Source organism: Sciurus vulgaris (assembly GCF_902686455.1).
Source record: "Sciurus vulgaris genome assembly, chromosome: 4".
NCBI lineage: Eukaryota > Metazoa > Chordata > Mammalia > Rodentia > Sciuridae > Sciurus > Sciurus vulgaris.
The window spans coordinates 25189166-25202894 of record NC_136464.1 but is presented as its reverse complement, the minus strand read 5'-3'; the positions used below and the strand labels follow the sequence as shown (position 1 = coordinate 25202894).

Below are 13729 nucleotides of genomic sequence, written 5' to 3'. Positions count from 1 at the left end.
GGATAAATCACATCACTTATATAAATACATATATATTTAAAATTGTACTTTAAGACACTCTGCTTCAATCTTCTTTTGCTGCAAAACTTTCTTCAATTCCTTCAGCTCTTCACTTGGGCGCCCTTTCATCGGGAAGTTCTCAACCACATAGGGGATGTGAAAGCACTTGGGAAACAAGAGAGAGGAAATAAGTTCATTTTGAGTATAATCATGGGGTATCTGGGGATGAGGTGTGGGGTGTTTTCCCTAACTCATATTAACTCATAGGATATTACTCCTTGAGTGAAATCAACAATGGAAATCTTTAAAATAAAAAGATGCATGCCATTAGTATGGGTTAGACTTTGTACCTAACCCTGTTGGTGAAGGATTTATTTCTAGAACAAGGGTTCTCGACTAGAAGCAATTCTCTCTGCCTTCCCGCCACCCACACCTGGCAATGTCTGGAGACCTTTTTAAATTTTTATTCCTGGAGGCATGGATGTCCTTGTCCAGTAGACAGAGACTGGGGATGTTGCTAAACATCCCTACCACCAGGAATGGTCCAGTCCCAAATATGCCACTCTTGGGAAACCTTGTTCTAGAGAGAAACTCAATCATGTAAATGTAGGGTGATGAGTGCGTGCGTGTGAGGTATTTGAAAGTGGAGAAGGTGCTGTGAATAGCTACTCTAGGGCCACAGGCATAAACTGAGACTTCAGGTCCCCTGTATAGAGGTAAATAAAACAGTCCCTTAGAAAATGCAGAGGCAGGCGGAGGTGTAGATGTGACCAATACGTATGTCCCACCTTTTGACCTGTGTGGACCATGAGTGAGGCGGCCTTTCGGAACAGACAGATGGTAAGACATGGAGACAGGGAGTGTCGCAGAGGAAAGACGGAAGGGGTGCCAAGGCCAGCCTTAAGAGGTGCTGGCTTGGAAAGCACATGGGGCCTGAGCAGAGGGAAGAGGCATTAAGAGAACGTGACACCCCCAGGTGGAAGTCAGCATAGGTAGAGGCAGGCAATGCTTCAAATGCTTTGCTACATGTGGGGTTGTTGTTAAACTCTTTACTCAGTAGTACAGTAGTAGTACTCTTTACTCAGTTGTTGTTATGCCATGAGACTTTGAAAAGGCTCGGCAGCCGAGGTTTGGAACCTGGATTGCGCCCTTTACCTTAAGTGCTCGGCCCTTCACAGCCATGGCGTTCCAGCATTCTTCTTTGATGACCTCGGTCAAGTAGCTCTTAGCTAAATTGTACATCTCTGCATCCTTTCTTATCTTGCAGCACATGGATGAAGGGGAAAGTTAAAAATGAAAGAGTGCCCTCTTAGAAAATCTTACTGTAAGTCCACTACCTGGTCACGGCTGCGTCTGAGGCGGGACTGTTTGATTGTCTTTCCCAACACTTTTTGAGCCGCCCTGCCCTGAGGTGAACGCTTGGAGCACACAGCCCTGCCTCTGAGAACGATTCCTGAAGGCACCTCTGTAGGCGCAGTCCCTTCCCTAAAGACTGGGGTGGCAACGCAAATGCGTCCAAGGGCAGCCATGTCACACCCATGAGCACAAGGGGCTGAGGGGACAGACCCCTCACTGAGGGGAGCTGGAGCGCAGGTGCTCACAGATCTGGCTGGTTGGAACAGCCGGGAGGCGAAGCCACTGTGCCAAGTCTTCCTTTTATCAAAGGAGTTTGAAATTCAGATTATTATGTGAAACTGCCAGAGATCTAAAAGCCAGCTTCATTCTTGCCGACACACATTGGAAGTGTCAGTGACCTCTGGGAGTCTTTACTGTCCTTACTATTGATGTTTCCAATAAAAAGAAGGTCCCACTGCTCCTGGGGATCAGATAACTTACATTTTCCCATTTAGAATCATATGTGCTACTTTGATTAATTTTATCTGGTGCTATCACTTAACCTATAAGTAATCAGGTATCCCTATTTAATGGAATTTGCCAAAAGACCTGGTTTGACGGTGAAACCCTGCAGTCCTTAGTCCTAAAAATCTTCTCCAGATCTTTTTTTTGCACTTGGTTAGCAGGTTGATTAACAAACTAGCTAAGCATAGTATTTCCCAGACTTAAAAATGTCCTTTTAGCCAGGTGCAGTAGCACATGCCTATAATTCCAGCGACTTGGGAGGCTGAGGCAGGAGGATGGCAAGTTCAAGTCCAGTCTGGGCAACCTAGCGAGACTCTGTCTCAAAATAAAACCTAAAACGAGATGGGGATGTGGCTCAGAGGTAGAGCACCCCTGGGTTCAATTCCTAGTACCTTTCTCCAAAATGTCTTTTTATTATTTCTTTTATTTTTATTTACTTTTTTATTTTCTCATCAAATGACTTTAATTTGCATTTCATTTCTTTTTGATTCTGATCCACTGACTTAATGGCTTATCAGTTGCCAGAGGCTGTGAGAGCCCCTGCCTATTCAAGCCCTCCTCTCCCACTGCTGGGCAATTTAATTAACTACTCCACTCCTTGGGACCATGTTCAGATGATTGCTATTGGGCTTTGGTCTTCTCCCTGTTGCTGAGATCAGGGATGGCTAACTAGTAGCCTAGTCTCTTTAAGACTGGGATCCCTCAGTGGTAGATGTTGCTAACTCTCCCAGGGATGGGTATTTTGCCTGACAACACGTGCAAAACTAGCTGTGTTTAGGTGCCATTTGCTGGCATTCTTCTCTTCTGGCTCTCCATCACATCCAATCCAGGACTGGTATCTCTTCAAAAGCCCAGAGCTCAGGTGCGCTAACAGGGGAAGAGCCTTTCTCTGCAGCAAGTCTGTATGTCTTCCATTCTAACCTGATGGAACTTCGATGAACTGTCCTCCTACCTTGGCCACCTCCTCTTCACTTTCATCATGGAGCCTTTCCAGTTCCTCAAGATCCAGGCCGAACTCCTGTTGCTCCAATTTTGCAATATCATCCAGTTTATCATTTTCTTCCATCATATTCAGAACCTGAATTTTGAAGTAAGAAAGGATGAGGACAAGAATTTAAAAAGATAGTTTTCTTAGTCTCTAGATGGCAATCAATAAAAAAGAGATGTTCTGTTTATCTACACGTACTACTGAGTAAAGAGTCACATTGTAGGTTTATTGTGGTTATTAAAGTGTTAAGATTTTATCCTTAAAAATTCATTTATCTAATAACTAAAACACCAAATTTAAACAAGTTCATCACAATCTTGTTTTAAAATTCAAGTGGAAAAATAAATATGCATTCAAAAGCCATTTTAAAAAATAAGAGCAAAAAGAGAATTACTCTCAAGATATAAAAACATATTATAGAACTATACTAATTAAAATCTTTTAGTATTGATTCAGGAAAATATTAATCAATCTCAGAATCCAGAATCCAGAAATAAGCAGGGCATAGTGGTGCACACCTGTGATCCCAGCAACTGGGGAGGCTGAGGCAGGAGGATTGAAAGTTCAAGGACATCCTGGGCAACTTAGCAAGACCCTGTCTCAAAATCAAAAATTAAAAAGAGCTGGGGATATAGTACAGAGGTGGAGTACCCCTGGGTTCAATCCCCATTACTGCAAAAGAAAGAAAGGGGAAGAAAAATAGAGGGAAGGAAAGAAAGAAAGAAAGAAGAAATGAAAAAGAGAATCTAGAAATAATCCTGTACACCTGGAAATCAGTGGTGAAAGGATGGCATGTTCAATTTAAAAACTTTGGGGAGATGGGCTATTTACTTGAAAAAAATCAAGTTAGATCCATACCTTATACCATCTGCAAAAATAAATCACAGGAGTAACTAAAAGAGCATTAGAAGGAAATAAGTGAGACTTTGGAAGCCTTTTTTGTCTTTTAAAACAGGGTCTTACTATGCTGCCCAGGCTGACCTCCAGCTCCTGGGTTCAAACCATCTTCCTGCATCAGCCTCCTAAGCAGGTAGGAATATAGGCATGCACCACCACGCCCAAGCTTTAGAAGGCTTTTCAAGTCAGACACATAAATAAAAGCTGAATAGAAGGCGATCAATACACCTGGACCATGCCATAATTTTTAAACTTTGTATTAATAAAAGGAACATTATAAAAGGTTAAGAGACAAGACGGTAAACATTTTTGTAAGTTGAACTACATATTTTTGCAGAAAATATTTGTGGTTTGAAGTACATAAAATAACAATTTTAAGAAGTTCAACCTAATAATAAGGACTACCTCTAGATTTTCCCATGTATACCTTCATGCTCTTTTTCCTTTTTGTCTGATCAGGTTAAGATAAAGCAAGACAGCCTTAGAAATCACATGCTAAAGATGGCAGGGTCCCCAGCAGACTGGGTGTCTGACTGACTACATGGAACAGAGCAGCTGCCAACCTGAACAGCAATTCAGGACTGTTATGTGAGGATGGAATAAACTTCTCATTCCTATGCCATTATACATTTTAAGTTACCACGGCCTAGCTAACCCTAATAATCATAAATAAAAATTTAAAATAAAATTTTAAAAATTCCTAAAATCAAGAACAAGCAGGCCAACAACACAATAGCAAAATGGGCAAGGCATTTGAACAGAGGATTCCTAGGAGAAGAATACAGTCTTCAGAGTCATGTAAAGGAGCTGACCTCATCAGTAACCAGGAACATAAAGGGGAGGAAATTACCAAAGCAATAATTTTAGAACATTTCCTTGTACTGAAAGATAAAGTTTTCCTACTAAAATGACTGACCAATGTCTAACACATGAAAGGGGAAAAACCCCAGGAGACTGGCAGGACTTGGAGGATACATTCAAATGGGAGAACTGAAGAGAGGCACTTCTAAAACAGACATGGCAGGATAGGGGAAACCGGGAAGGTACAATAAAGCATCCTGGGCTAGCACTTGTGCCTTGTCTGAAAGGCAAGGGTTGGAAGTAGTGACTGGAACCTGGAGGGACCATTAGCTTTAGGGGAGGACTGGAAATATGAACCTGACCTGGGTCCCCGCCCTCCAATCTACTGCAGTTGCCATTCCGTGCCACTTCCCAAGTGGAAGCCAAATGCCAAGGAAGGGCATCCTCGCTGCCACAAAGGCCAGCCTCTAGGGAGTTCAGAGCATGGTGGAAATGGTATCACTGTTCATATATGTGGGAAGCTGTCCTTATTTAGCAGAATCAGACTAGGTTGGGCCATGGGATGGAGAGGCCTGACTTCTAGGAACTGCCGGGAAACATGTGGCCGCGTGGGAATGGTTCCCTGTCTCCTTCTGAAATTCCCCGCCCCACTAAGATGATGGCTCGGCTAACTCCACCCTATCCTGTCCATCACAGAAGAAGCTCCTCCCAGTCCTTGCCCCCTTTACCTGTATGTTATAAATAAAGTAGAGTTGGGCGAGTTGTTGTTGTAAGAGGCCAGAGCTGGTATGGCCAGACCCGTAACAACCCCCTCATATGAAAAGAGTATTGGCTCTTGTGTGTTCACTGAGTAGATAAGTTTTTTGAGTAATAGAAAAACCAACAACATCCTCCTCCGGCAGTTAACCCTTTTCTCCTCCACGAGGGGTGTGGCAGAGAGGACCCCCCCACATATATATCTGCACTCGTAAGCTAAGAAGATCCATCAAACATGTTTAGATTCATAACCTTGAAATTTCAAGCATCAGAGATAAAAAGAAGACCCTGTGAGTTTTCAGAGATAAAAGTCTGATTGCCTACAAAGAACTGGGAATCGAAAAGGCTCTAGACTCTCTAAAGCAAACACTGTAAGTCAGAAGACAATGGAGCAGGCCTTTAAAATTTTGAGGGGGAAATTATTGTGCACCTTCGCAAAAAACTAAAGAAATATGAGAGCAGAATAAAGACATTTTAAGGAAAACCAAATCTCAAAAATTATTCCTCCCCTGTATGCTTTTTCAAGAATTGCATCAAAACACTGTGCATCTCTAGGAATAGCCATCATGCATGCTGGATTATATTTGAATGGCATCCCAAGCCTAGGGCATCTCAGTGGTCCTGCTGAGAAAGCTGCTGAAAGATGCATGCCGAGAAAACAAAGAGAAACGTGCAAGACCCAGGATATAGGGCTTCCAACTTAGGAGGCAGATAAAAGCATTTCCCAGGGAGGTGACCTTGAAGGTGCCTGGCCTCGAGAGCAAGGGGTTTAGACTGGAGCTGGAAGATGGACAGCTGTAGAAGGGAGGTTGAAAAAATAAAAACACACTGATATTTGATTGATTACCTCAGGCTTTTGTATTGAGAAGAGTTTTTTTTTTTTAGCATGTTGGGAGTTTAAATAGGTAATAGATGCATAGGCTAAATCCTCCCCTCACCAAATTAAAAAAAAAAATGCAATTCTAAAAACAGTTGAAAAAATAGACAAGTAATCAGAATATATAGCATGGCTCATGTTTGAAGATTTACATAGCTGTAATAGTGTGCATACAGAGCTGGGTTAATCTGTTAATGGTGTGTGTGTGTGTGTGTGTGTGTGTGTGTGTGTGTGTGTGTGTGTAATGGAATCCACCTTCTTCTATACCAGCAAGCTCATAGTTAGCCTCAGAATTGAAATATCAAGAAACAGCAGCATTGGCTGGAGTTGTGGCTCAGTGGTAGAAAGCTTGCCTGGAGTGTGTGAGGCCCTGGTGTGATCCTCAGCACCACATATAATTAAATACATACATACATACATACATACATACATACATAAAAGATCCAATGACAACTAAAAAATAAAAAGAGAGAAAGAAACAGCAGTATTAAGATGACCATTTAGAAACCTGGAGGTAAAGAGCCAAAAGAAAAAGTGGAAAAAATTAAAAACAGCTACCTTGGACGTGCAGGAATCAGAGTAGAGAAAAGCAGGGCAGAGGCTGCTTTTAAAATATTTTTGATTATGTTACTCGTTATCTAACCTACAGAAATGTAAATGTATAACTTTGTTAAAAATAAGTATGAAACTATCATGTGAAACAGGGCATTTGGGGAAGACACTATTTAGATAAAGTTTAATATGGCAAAATTTCAACTAAGTACCTCAGAACCCTCAGTTTGCAGGCAGAGAGAAAAGGGGGTGGCCTCCTCCTGTGCTGGACAAAATGAAATTTGAAAAGTGACCTTAGACAAAAGGCCAAGTGGATTAGTGTATGAAATCACAACACTTACAGTTTTAGCGAGTTCTTTGATTCCTCTTTTTATCTCTTTCCTTTTATGGGAAAACATTTTAATTTCCTTTTCGACGGCCTGAAATGGAGCAAGCACATCACTCAACAAAGCAAGAGAAACGTTACGGGGAGAGATGATAGGTAGATGGCCCTTCTCTCGAAACAGAAATAAAACACTACCAGACGAATAATAAATGTATCCATGAAATTAATGCCACGGTGACACCTTGCTTAAATCTAACTGTGCTATGAGGGGACTACAGAAGCATCTCAAAGTGGATGCCAACGGAAAGAAAATAATTAAACAGTGAAAAATTAAATAGTGAATAACCGAGCAGGGAACAGTGATGGGCTCTTTGGGAACGTGAGCAAGAATGGACAAGCAGGCTGAATTCAGACAGGCGCCACCCTCAGCCCATGCTGCCTGTGTCACTTTCATGACACTAGAAGCCACCACATCACCTCTGTTGCTAGTCCACCCCATTGCTTCAAGGTAGGCAACCCCCCAAAACTTCCACCCAAATGGGGCGCTACAGTTCATTCTCTGCTTTGGCTTCCCTGTATGCCTGGGTACAATTCCTAAAGCTCGTGAACTTAATCTAAAAGACTGGGCTATATGCAGGGGTCCATGGGCTCGCAGCAAAGTTACACTTGCAGTGATACAATGTCCTGCCAAGTCTTCTAACTTCCCACCAGGTTTCTATTGGAACCTAGTCTACTTGTCACATCACAGAGCATTATTTCAAACCTGTCCCACATTTTATAAATACCTCTTGGCTTTTCCGTTGTAACCAAGGAATTTCCTTCTTACTGTCCGCGGTGACTAATTCCTCTTGTGACGAGTCAATCTTAGAAGAAGATAGACATTTCTTTTATTAAAAACTCATCAAGTTCTTCTCCTTCCACCTTACTTCATAGAACTGCATCGAATCTCTTTGCATTTGTTGCATTAAAAAAGTAGACATTTGCTCGACTAAGATGCAACATTTTATTCACTGAATTCCTACCAGTCTTTCCTATTTACAGAAATAATAACACTTGAAAGACAAAAAACATGAAGTGTATGTGAAATGACAACACTGTTGTGACACCTTGCTTGAGTCTAACTGCTACTTTGCAAATGACTGAGAAAGTTGTTGAGAAGGCAGAAGTAGTCACCCAGGTCACAGGGTTAACCACATTACTCTTGCCTCCTTCCTCTTACTGTGGACCACGTGTTCTCAAGCTCTGCCATCTGTGCTTAGGATCCTCTTCTCCTCCTGGAGATCTTCATACTCCTCGCCCCCATCTCCCTGTAGCATCCATTTTTCTCCTTTCCATTGGATCTTTCCCAACAGTATCCGAAGATAATCTAATATCTTAGGAAAACTACTCTTGAGTGACCACCATGTTCCCCTTTTATTACCACTCTATTTCCATGCTCCTCTTTGTAGCAAAATGTTATCCCTCCTGATTCTCCTGTGACCTCACTGGCCACCGCCTCATTCTCCTCTGCTTCCCTGCACTCTTCACCTGGCTTGACTTTCTAGGAGCTGCTCCCTCCTTGGTCCCTAGTGCTTCTCTCCATTCATTTTGCCATCATGACCTTGACCTAGTTTTATGGCTTTTAATTCATTCACTTGCCCTTGACTCTCAATTTGACATCTCCAGTCCTGGCCTCTCCCCAGAACTCAAGGTCATCTACCCACAGCCTGCTTGGCATCTTCACTCACACACTGAACAGACTTCTCAGGGTCCTTCCTTCTCCCTACAACTGTTTCCTTCCCCACAGTCTGTCCCATCCCCATGAATGGTACCATTTTCTACATAATCGTTCAAAGGAAATAATCTTAGTTATCCTTGGATCCTTTCTTTTCCTCTAAGTCTAGTCCTTGGTGAGTTCTATCAGCTCTACTTCTGAAACTGACTGGAATCCATCTCTTCTCTCCTCCATGCTATCACTGCTACCTGGACCTCTGCCATGGCCTCCTGAGCAATCTCACTGAGTCCATCCTTGTCCCCTACAGGAAACCTTCTCCACACAGAGTCAGGTCATCATTTCAAAAAACGTAAAGGTGGTCTTGTTAATCCTCTGCTTATAACACTTCAATAGATTCTCACTATGTGCAAAATAAACCACACTACCTTCCTCACCTGGTCTTGTCCCCTCCAAGGACCTCATTTCCTACTACTTTCTCCCTTGCTCAATTGAATGGCATGAACCTTTTGTAGATCCTCACCCGTCAAGTGCCAAGCTCTGCTCCTCAGCACAGAGGTCTGCTGTGCCCCAGCCCCTGGCTCTCTGCATGCTGGCCCCTCCTCCAATGCAGATCTCAGCTTAAAGGTCTTCTCGGAGAGGCTGTTCCGGCATGTGCTATCACACCAACCTCTTTTTATTCACCGAGTAGCACTTGTCACGGCCTAACTTTTTCTAGTTCATTTATTCATCCCTTGCATACCACCATTCCCTAACTGGAATGTAAGCTCTGTGAAATCAGAAACTTTTTCTCTCTTGTTCATGCCTATATCACCCCCAGCCTAGCACTTTGTAGGTGCATGATAAACATTTGTTGGCTGACTAAATGAATGTTGTTCTCTAGCAGACACTTCCTAAATAATGTATGTGATATGAAAGTATCTGGAGACTGCTTTGACCGAGCACTCAGTGGTAAAAGGTGTTTTGTTCTTCAGGCAAGCCTGGATCTTGTACTAAGGTTTAAATGAGATCTGCGAGGTAATATCTGTGACTACTCTGAGAAAGACTGAATATTTTCTCTCATATATAGCTTATATTCTATTTTAAAAATCATTGGATATTTGGATAAGGGGAAATGTTATTAAATACATGCTTAAAGAAAATTATAAATTGAAAAGTTCTACATGATTTACAAAGAAAGAAACAAGCAAGCATGCTTCATAGGAACTCAACTGAATGCTCAAAGTCGTTTCCCAAATCCATGGAAACTCTTGGTGAGTTTAAATAATAATTCTCCTGTGCTATGGTCTTGCTCAGAAATGTAAGTAGATGCTGGAAATGATCAATACTTTCATTGGCAAAGTTTCCTCCAGACCGCCTATAGTAAGAAGAAAGAAAACACAGGCTACAATATCACAATTTTAAAAATTCATAGATAGCAGCATTATTTTTAGATACCAAATCATCTTGACACAAAGAAGCATAGATAATTCTCCACAGTGTCCTGTAGTAAGTAGGACTCTACTCCTTAGAGGAGAGGCCTTTCAACAGGCCCCAGGACAAAAGCCTCTTGACTTCTCCTCATGTTGTCCCCACCCCCTCACCCCACATGGCCCTTGAGCCTGCCCTGGACACTGCACAGAAGAGCCGCTGTACCCGCTGAGCCCCCAGAATGCACCAGGCGCTGTGTGGCTCCACACACAAGGCCGCGTTACCACGCTGGGCCCTCAGAGCCCAGTCCTGAGGCGGGAGGGAGGGTCACTTCTGCAGCACACCAGGACATCTCAAACTTCAAGCGAGTCAGCTTCACCCCGAGGGCTTGTGAAAACACACAACTGGGTGCATCTGCAAACTCTGTTGATTCAGAAAGTTCGGATGGGCCCAAGAACATCTGCTTCTAGAAACCTTGCAGAAGCTTCAGACCCTGCCTCAAGTCACATTGTTATAGATGATTTTGAGGAGGTGTCACATGCCTAAGGTCACAAGCTTGATAGTCCTGGACTGAGGTTTCAAATCCAGCTCTGTTCTGAACCAGAGCTCAGGTGATGACTGACAGGTGGAAGCTTCCCTCTATGAACAGTAGGAATGTTCCTTTGCCTGATGTGCTATTTGCCCGCTGACTATAAAGAATATGTTTTGACTTTTTTTTGGTACCAGGGATTGAACCCAGGGGTGCTTAACCACTGAGCCACAGCCCCAGTCCCTTTTATATTTATTTTGAAACAGCGTCTCACTAAGTTGCTCAGGGTCTCTCTAAGTTGCCGTGGTTGGCTTTGAACCTGCGATTCGCCTGCCTCACCCTCCCAAGCCACTGGAATTACAAGCATATGTCACTGTGCCTGGAAGGACTTAACATTTAGTAAGATACAAGTTTATGTTTTACTCAGGTTTCCATGTATAATATAGTCATAAAGACACAGTCTTCAAGTGAGTTTCTGAAATAAATGGCTTTCAAAATTGTTATGATACAAAACTTCTGCAATAAACATTTCACAATGTCGCCAAAAAAGGCTATTTTTTTTTACAGTTTTAATCACAGAGGATCAATGCACATTGATGAGTGCTGTCCATCAGCAGATCTAACAAGGCAGCGTTTAAAGTCTAGGCTGTCTTTTTTGTGTCAACTTCATGATTTCTAGCCCCTGGTCCTCATTCAGATAATGGGGTAGTATTTGTTTATTTAGAATTTTAACTTGAGTATAAACAAATTGAGTCTATATAATTCAATATCATCTAAGCAAGATAAGTAAAGTAGATGTGTGAGGTTTCCTGGGGATAAACAGGAGTTTTTAGAGTCATCAAAGTAAATGTATGTTTATTCCCTGTGTGACCCCAGCAGATCTTAGGGAAGGCAGGACTGCTCACACCCATATTTTTATTTTTCTCCCCAATTTTTTTTCTGGTGTGTTTAACTATGCTGTTTTTATGTCTTGCATTTTAATGCTTTGAAATCTGGGGCCTTGGTTACCTTGTGGGAGGCCACCTCTTCCAGGCCACCTCATTCCTGGAGGCGGTAACAGCCACCATGGAGCACGCCTTTCAAACACGGACACCACACCATGGCCAGCCACTTCCTCAGGGGCTTTCCCACCCAGGGTCATCATTCCCTTCTCTAATAGCCCCAGGGCCAAGTCCCAGACACGAGGGGCAGCCCCTGGGCCCCAGCACCAGCTGATACTATTCAAACTAGCCTGTCCCAAGCCTGCCCGCTTCTTGCTTGGAAACCATGGCTCTTGCCCTCCTCTCCCCACTCCCTCAGCCCCTGGTCCACTCTGGTGCTTTCTGTGTGGCTTCGTAGCATGGGGAGCCCTCTCTTTTAGGAATCTGTGAGCATAACACACTATCTTTTCAATAGCAGCCCAATCCCGTTATACTGGCCTTGCAGGACTTAATAATAAAATCCGCATTTTAAAATATCACACATCGAATGGGTTGCTTACTGTATACAGTACGCACTTCCATTTCAGGTAGACCAGGGTGCCGTCATCTTTCCCATTCACCAGGATGCCTTGTCCGTCCATTGAAATTCTTATGGACTGGATCCCATGCGCCTGGTGAGAATGGCTCCGACACCGAGCAAACGTCTCCTTGATAGTTTTGGAACAAAGTGGAGAAATGATAAGTGCACTTCTACCACGTGGCTTTCCTAACGGACCACGTGCACTTTGCCTGTGGGTAAATCTTCTATTTGCTAGTGGCACTTCGGTTGGTATGGAAGTAGCTCTCGTAACGAGTTCCTAGTTTAAAGCCATTTTACTAGCACTGAGTCATTCCCCCAGTACCTTGAGTATCATGGAGGAGAGGGATTATTACCACAGATCAGCAACCAGCATTGGGAAGTGAAGGGACTTGCTGAAGGCTATGGAGTCAGGGGTGCGCCTTGAGCTAGCTGAGGGGGCAAATTCAGATGCCTTCAGGAATCAGGCAGGTTCCATTCTTGTGCAAAGCAGCTGAGCACCCCTGAGAGTGGGTGAGAGGCCCAGGGAAGAGTGTTCGATGACAACGGCCCTTGGAGGATGCTTATTAAACCAATGTGGCAAAACAAACAAACAAAACCACCCCAAACAACAACAGACACACAACCCTCCAGTGTGGCACACGGGACAACCGTTTAAGCTCCCTGACTGAAAATCGTGATTTCTGTGTCACACTGATTCTCAAGAATGATCCCTTTTTCATTGAACTTCTTGAATAGGCAACAGTTCAAAATTCAAAAATTGTAAGTGTGTGCCATGAAATCTCCCTCCTGTCCCCGTGTCCCAACACCTCCTCCAAAGGCAATCAATGTAAAAAGTAACATCGATATTCTTTCAGAGTTTTTTAAATGCCTGTGCAAACACATTTTTATGCAATTATACATTTTTCTTATATAAATTATAATATGTATATTGTGCACCTTGCTTTTCCCCTTAATGATCAATATTTCTTGGGATTCTTTACATGTTCTTATATAAAGATCTCCTCATTCTGCATCATAGCTGCATAATATTCTATATTTTATCTATGAACTGATTTTGCACCATCCTAGATTTATTTACTTAACCCTCTGTTGATGGAAATGAGGTAGCTGTTTTCCAAACAGTGCTGCCACAAATGACCTCAGTGGAGACAGTAAATAGAATCACCCAGAACATCCTGACACCTTGCCATGTCATGCCATTATCAGGTGTACCATACATTACAACTTCTTTCACTAGCTGACAGTGTAGCTAAATAAATAATAAATAATAAATAAATAAATAAATAACCCAGAAAAGGATCCCCCCCATCTTTTGGGGAGAGGCTACTATTTTCACTTTCTCAGAGATCTGAGGACAATGGAAATCCGAAATGCTAGTGGTGGTGACTGAGTCTGCAAGTGATGGTGGAGGACTGAGTCAGGGTCCCTGCTCCCTTCTGCAATCCCAGCATGAAAGGACAGTGGGACAGCAGGAAGCCAGGGGGTAGCCTGTTTGAGATTAATTCACCATTTCTAAAACAGTC

General features: G+C 42.9%; 1 protein-coding gene across 3 annotated transcripts in view; it reads right to left on the bottom strand.

The window, feature by feature from the left end:
* The window catches only part of CFAP43 (cilia and flagella associated protein 43), a 94764-nt gene that overhangs the window by 29918 nt on the left and 51117 nt on the right, over nt 1-13729 (bottom strand). For all 3 annotated transcript variants that reach the window (XM_079136310.1, XM_079136311.1, XM_079136312.1), the window contains 7 exons: nt 12203-12333; nt 9980-10124; nt 7842-7919; nt 7073-7150; nt 2813-2938; nt 1156-1260; nt 49-165 (listed from right to left, as the gene is read on the bottom strand). In XM_079136310.1, the coding sequence (XP_078992436.1) occupies nt 49-165; nt 1156-1260; nt 2813-2938; nt 7073-7150; nt 7842-7919; nt 9980-10124; nt 12203-12333 (780 nt within the window). The remainder of the gene's footprint in view (nt 1-48; nt 166-1155; nt 1261-2812; nt 2939-7072; nt 7151-7841; nt 7920-9979; nt 10125-12202; nt 12334-13729) is intronic.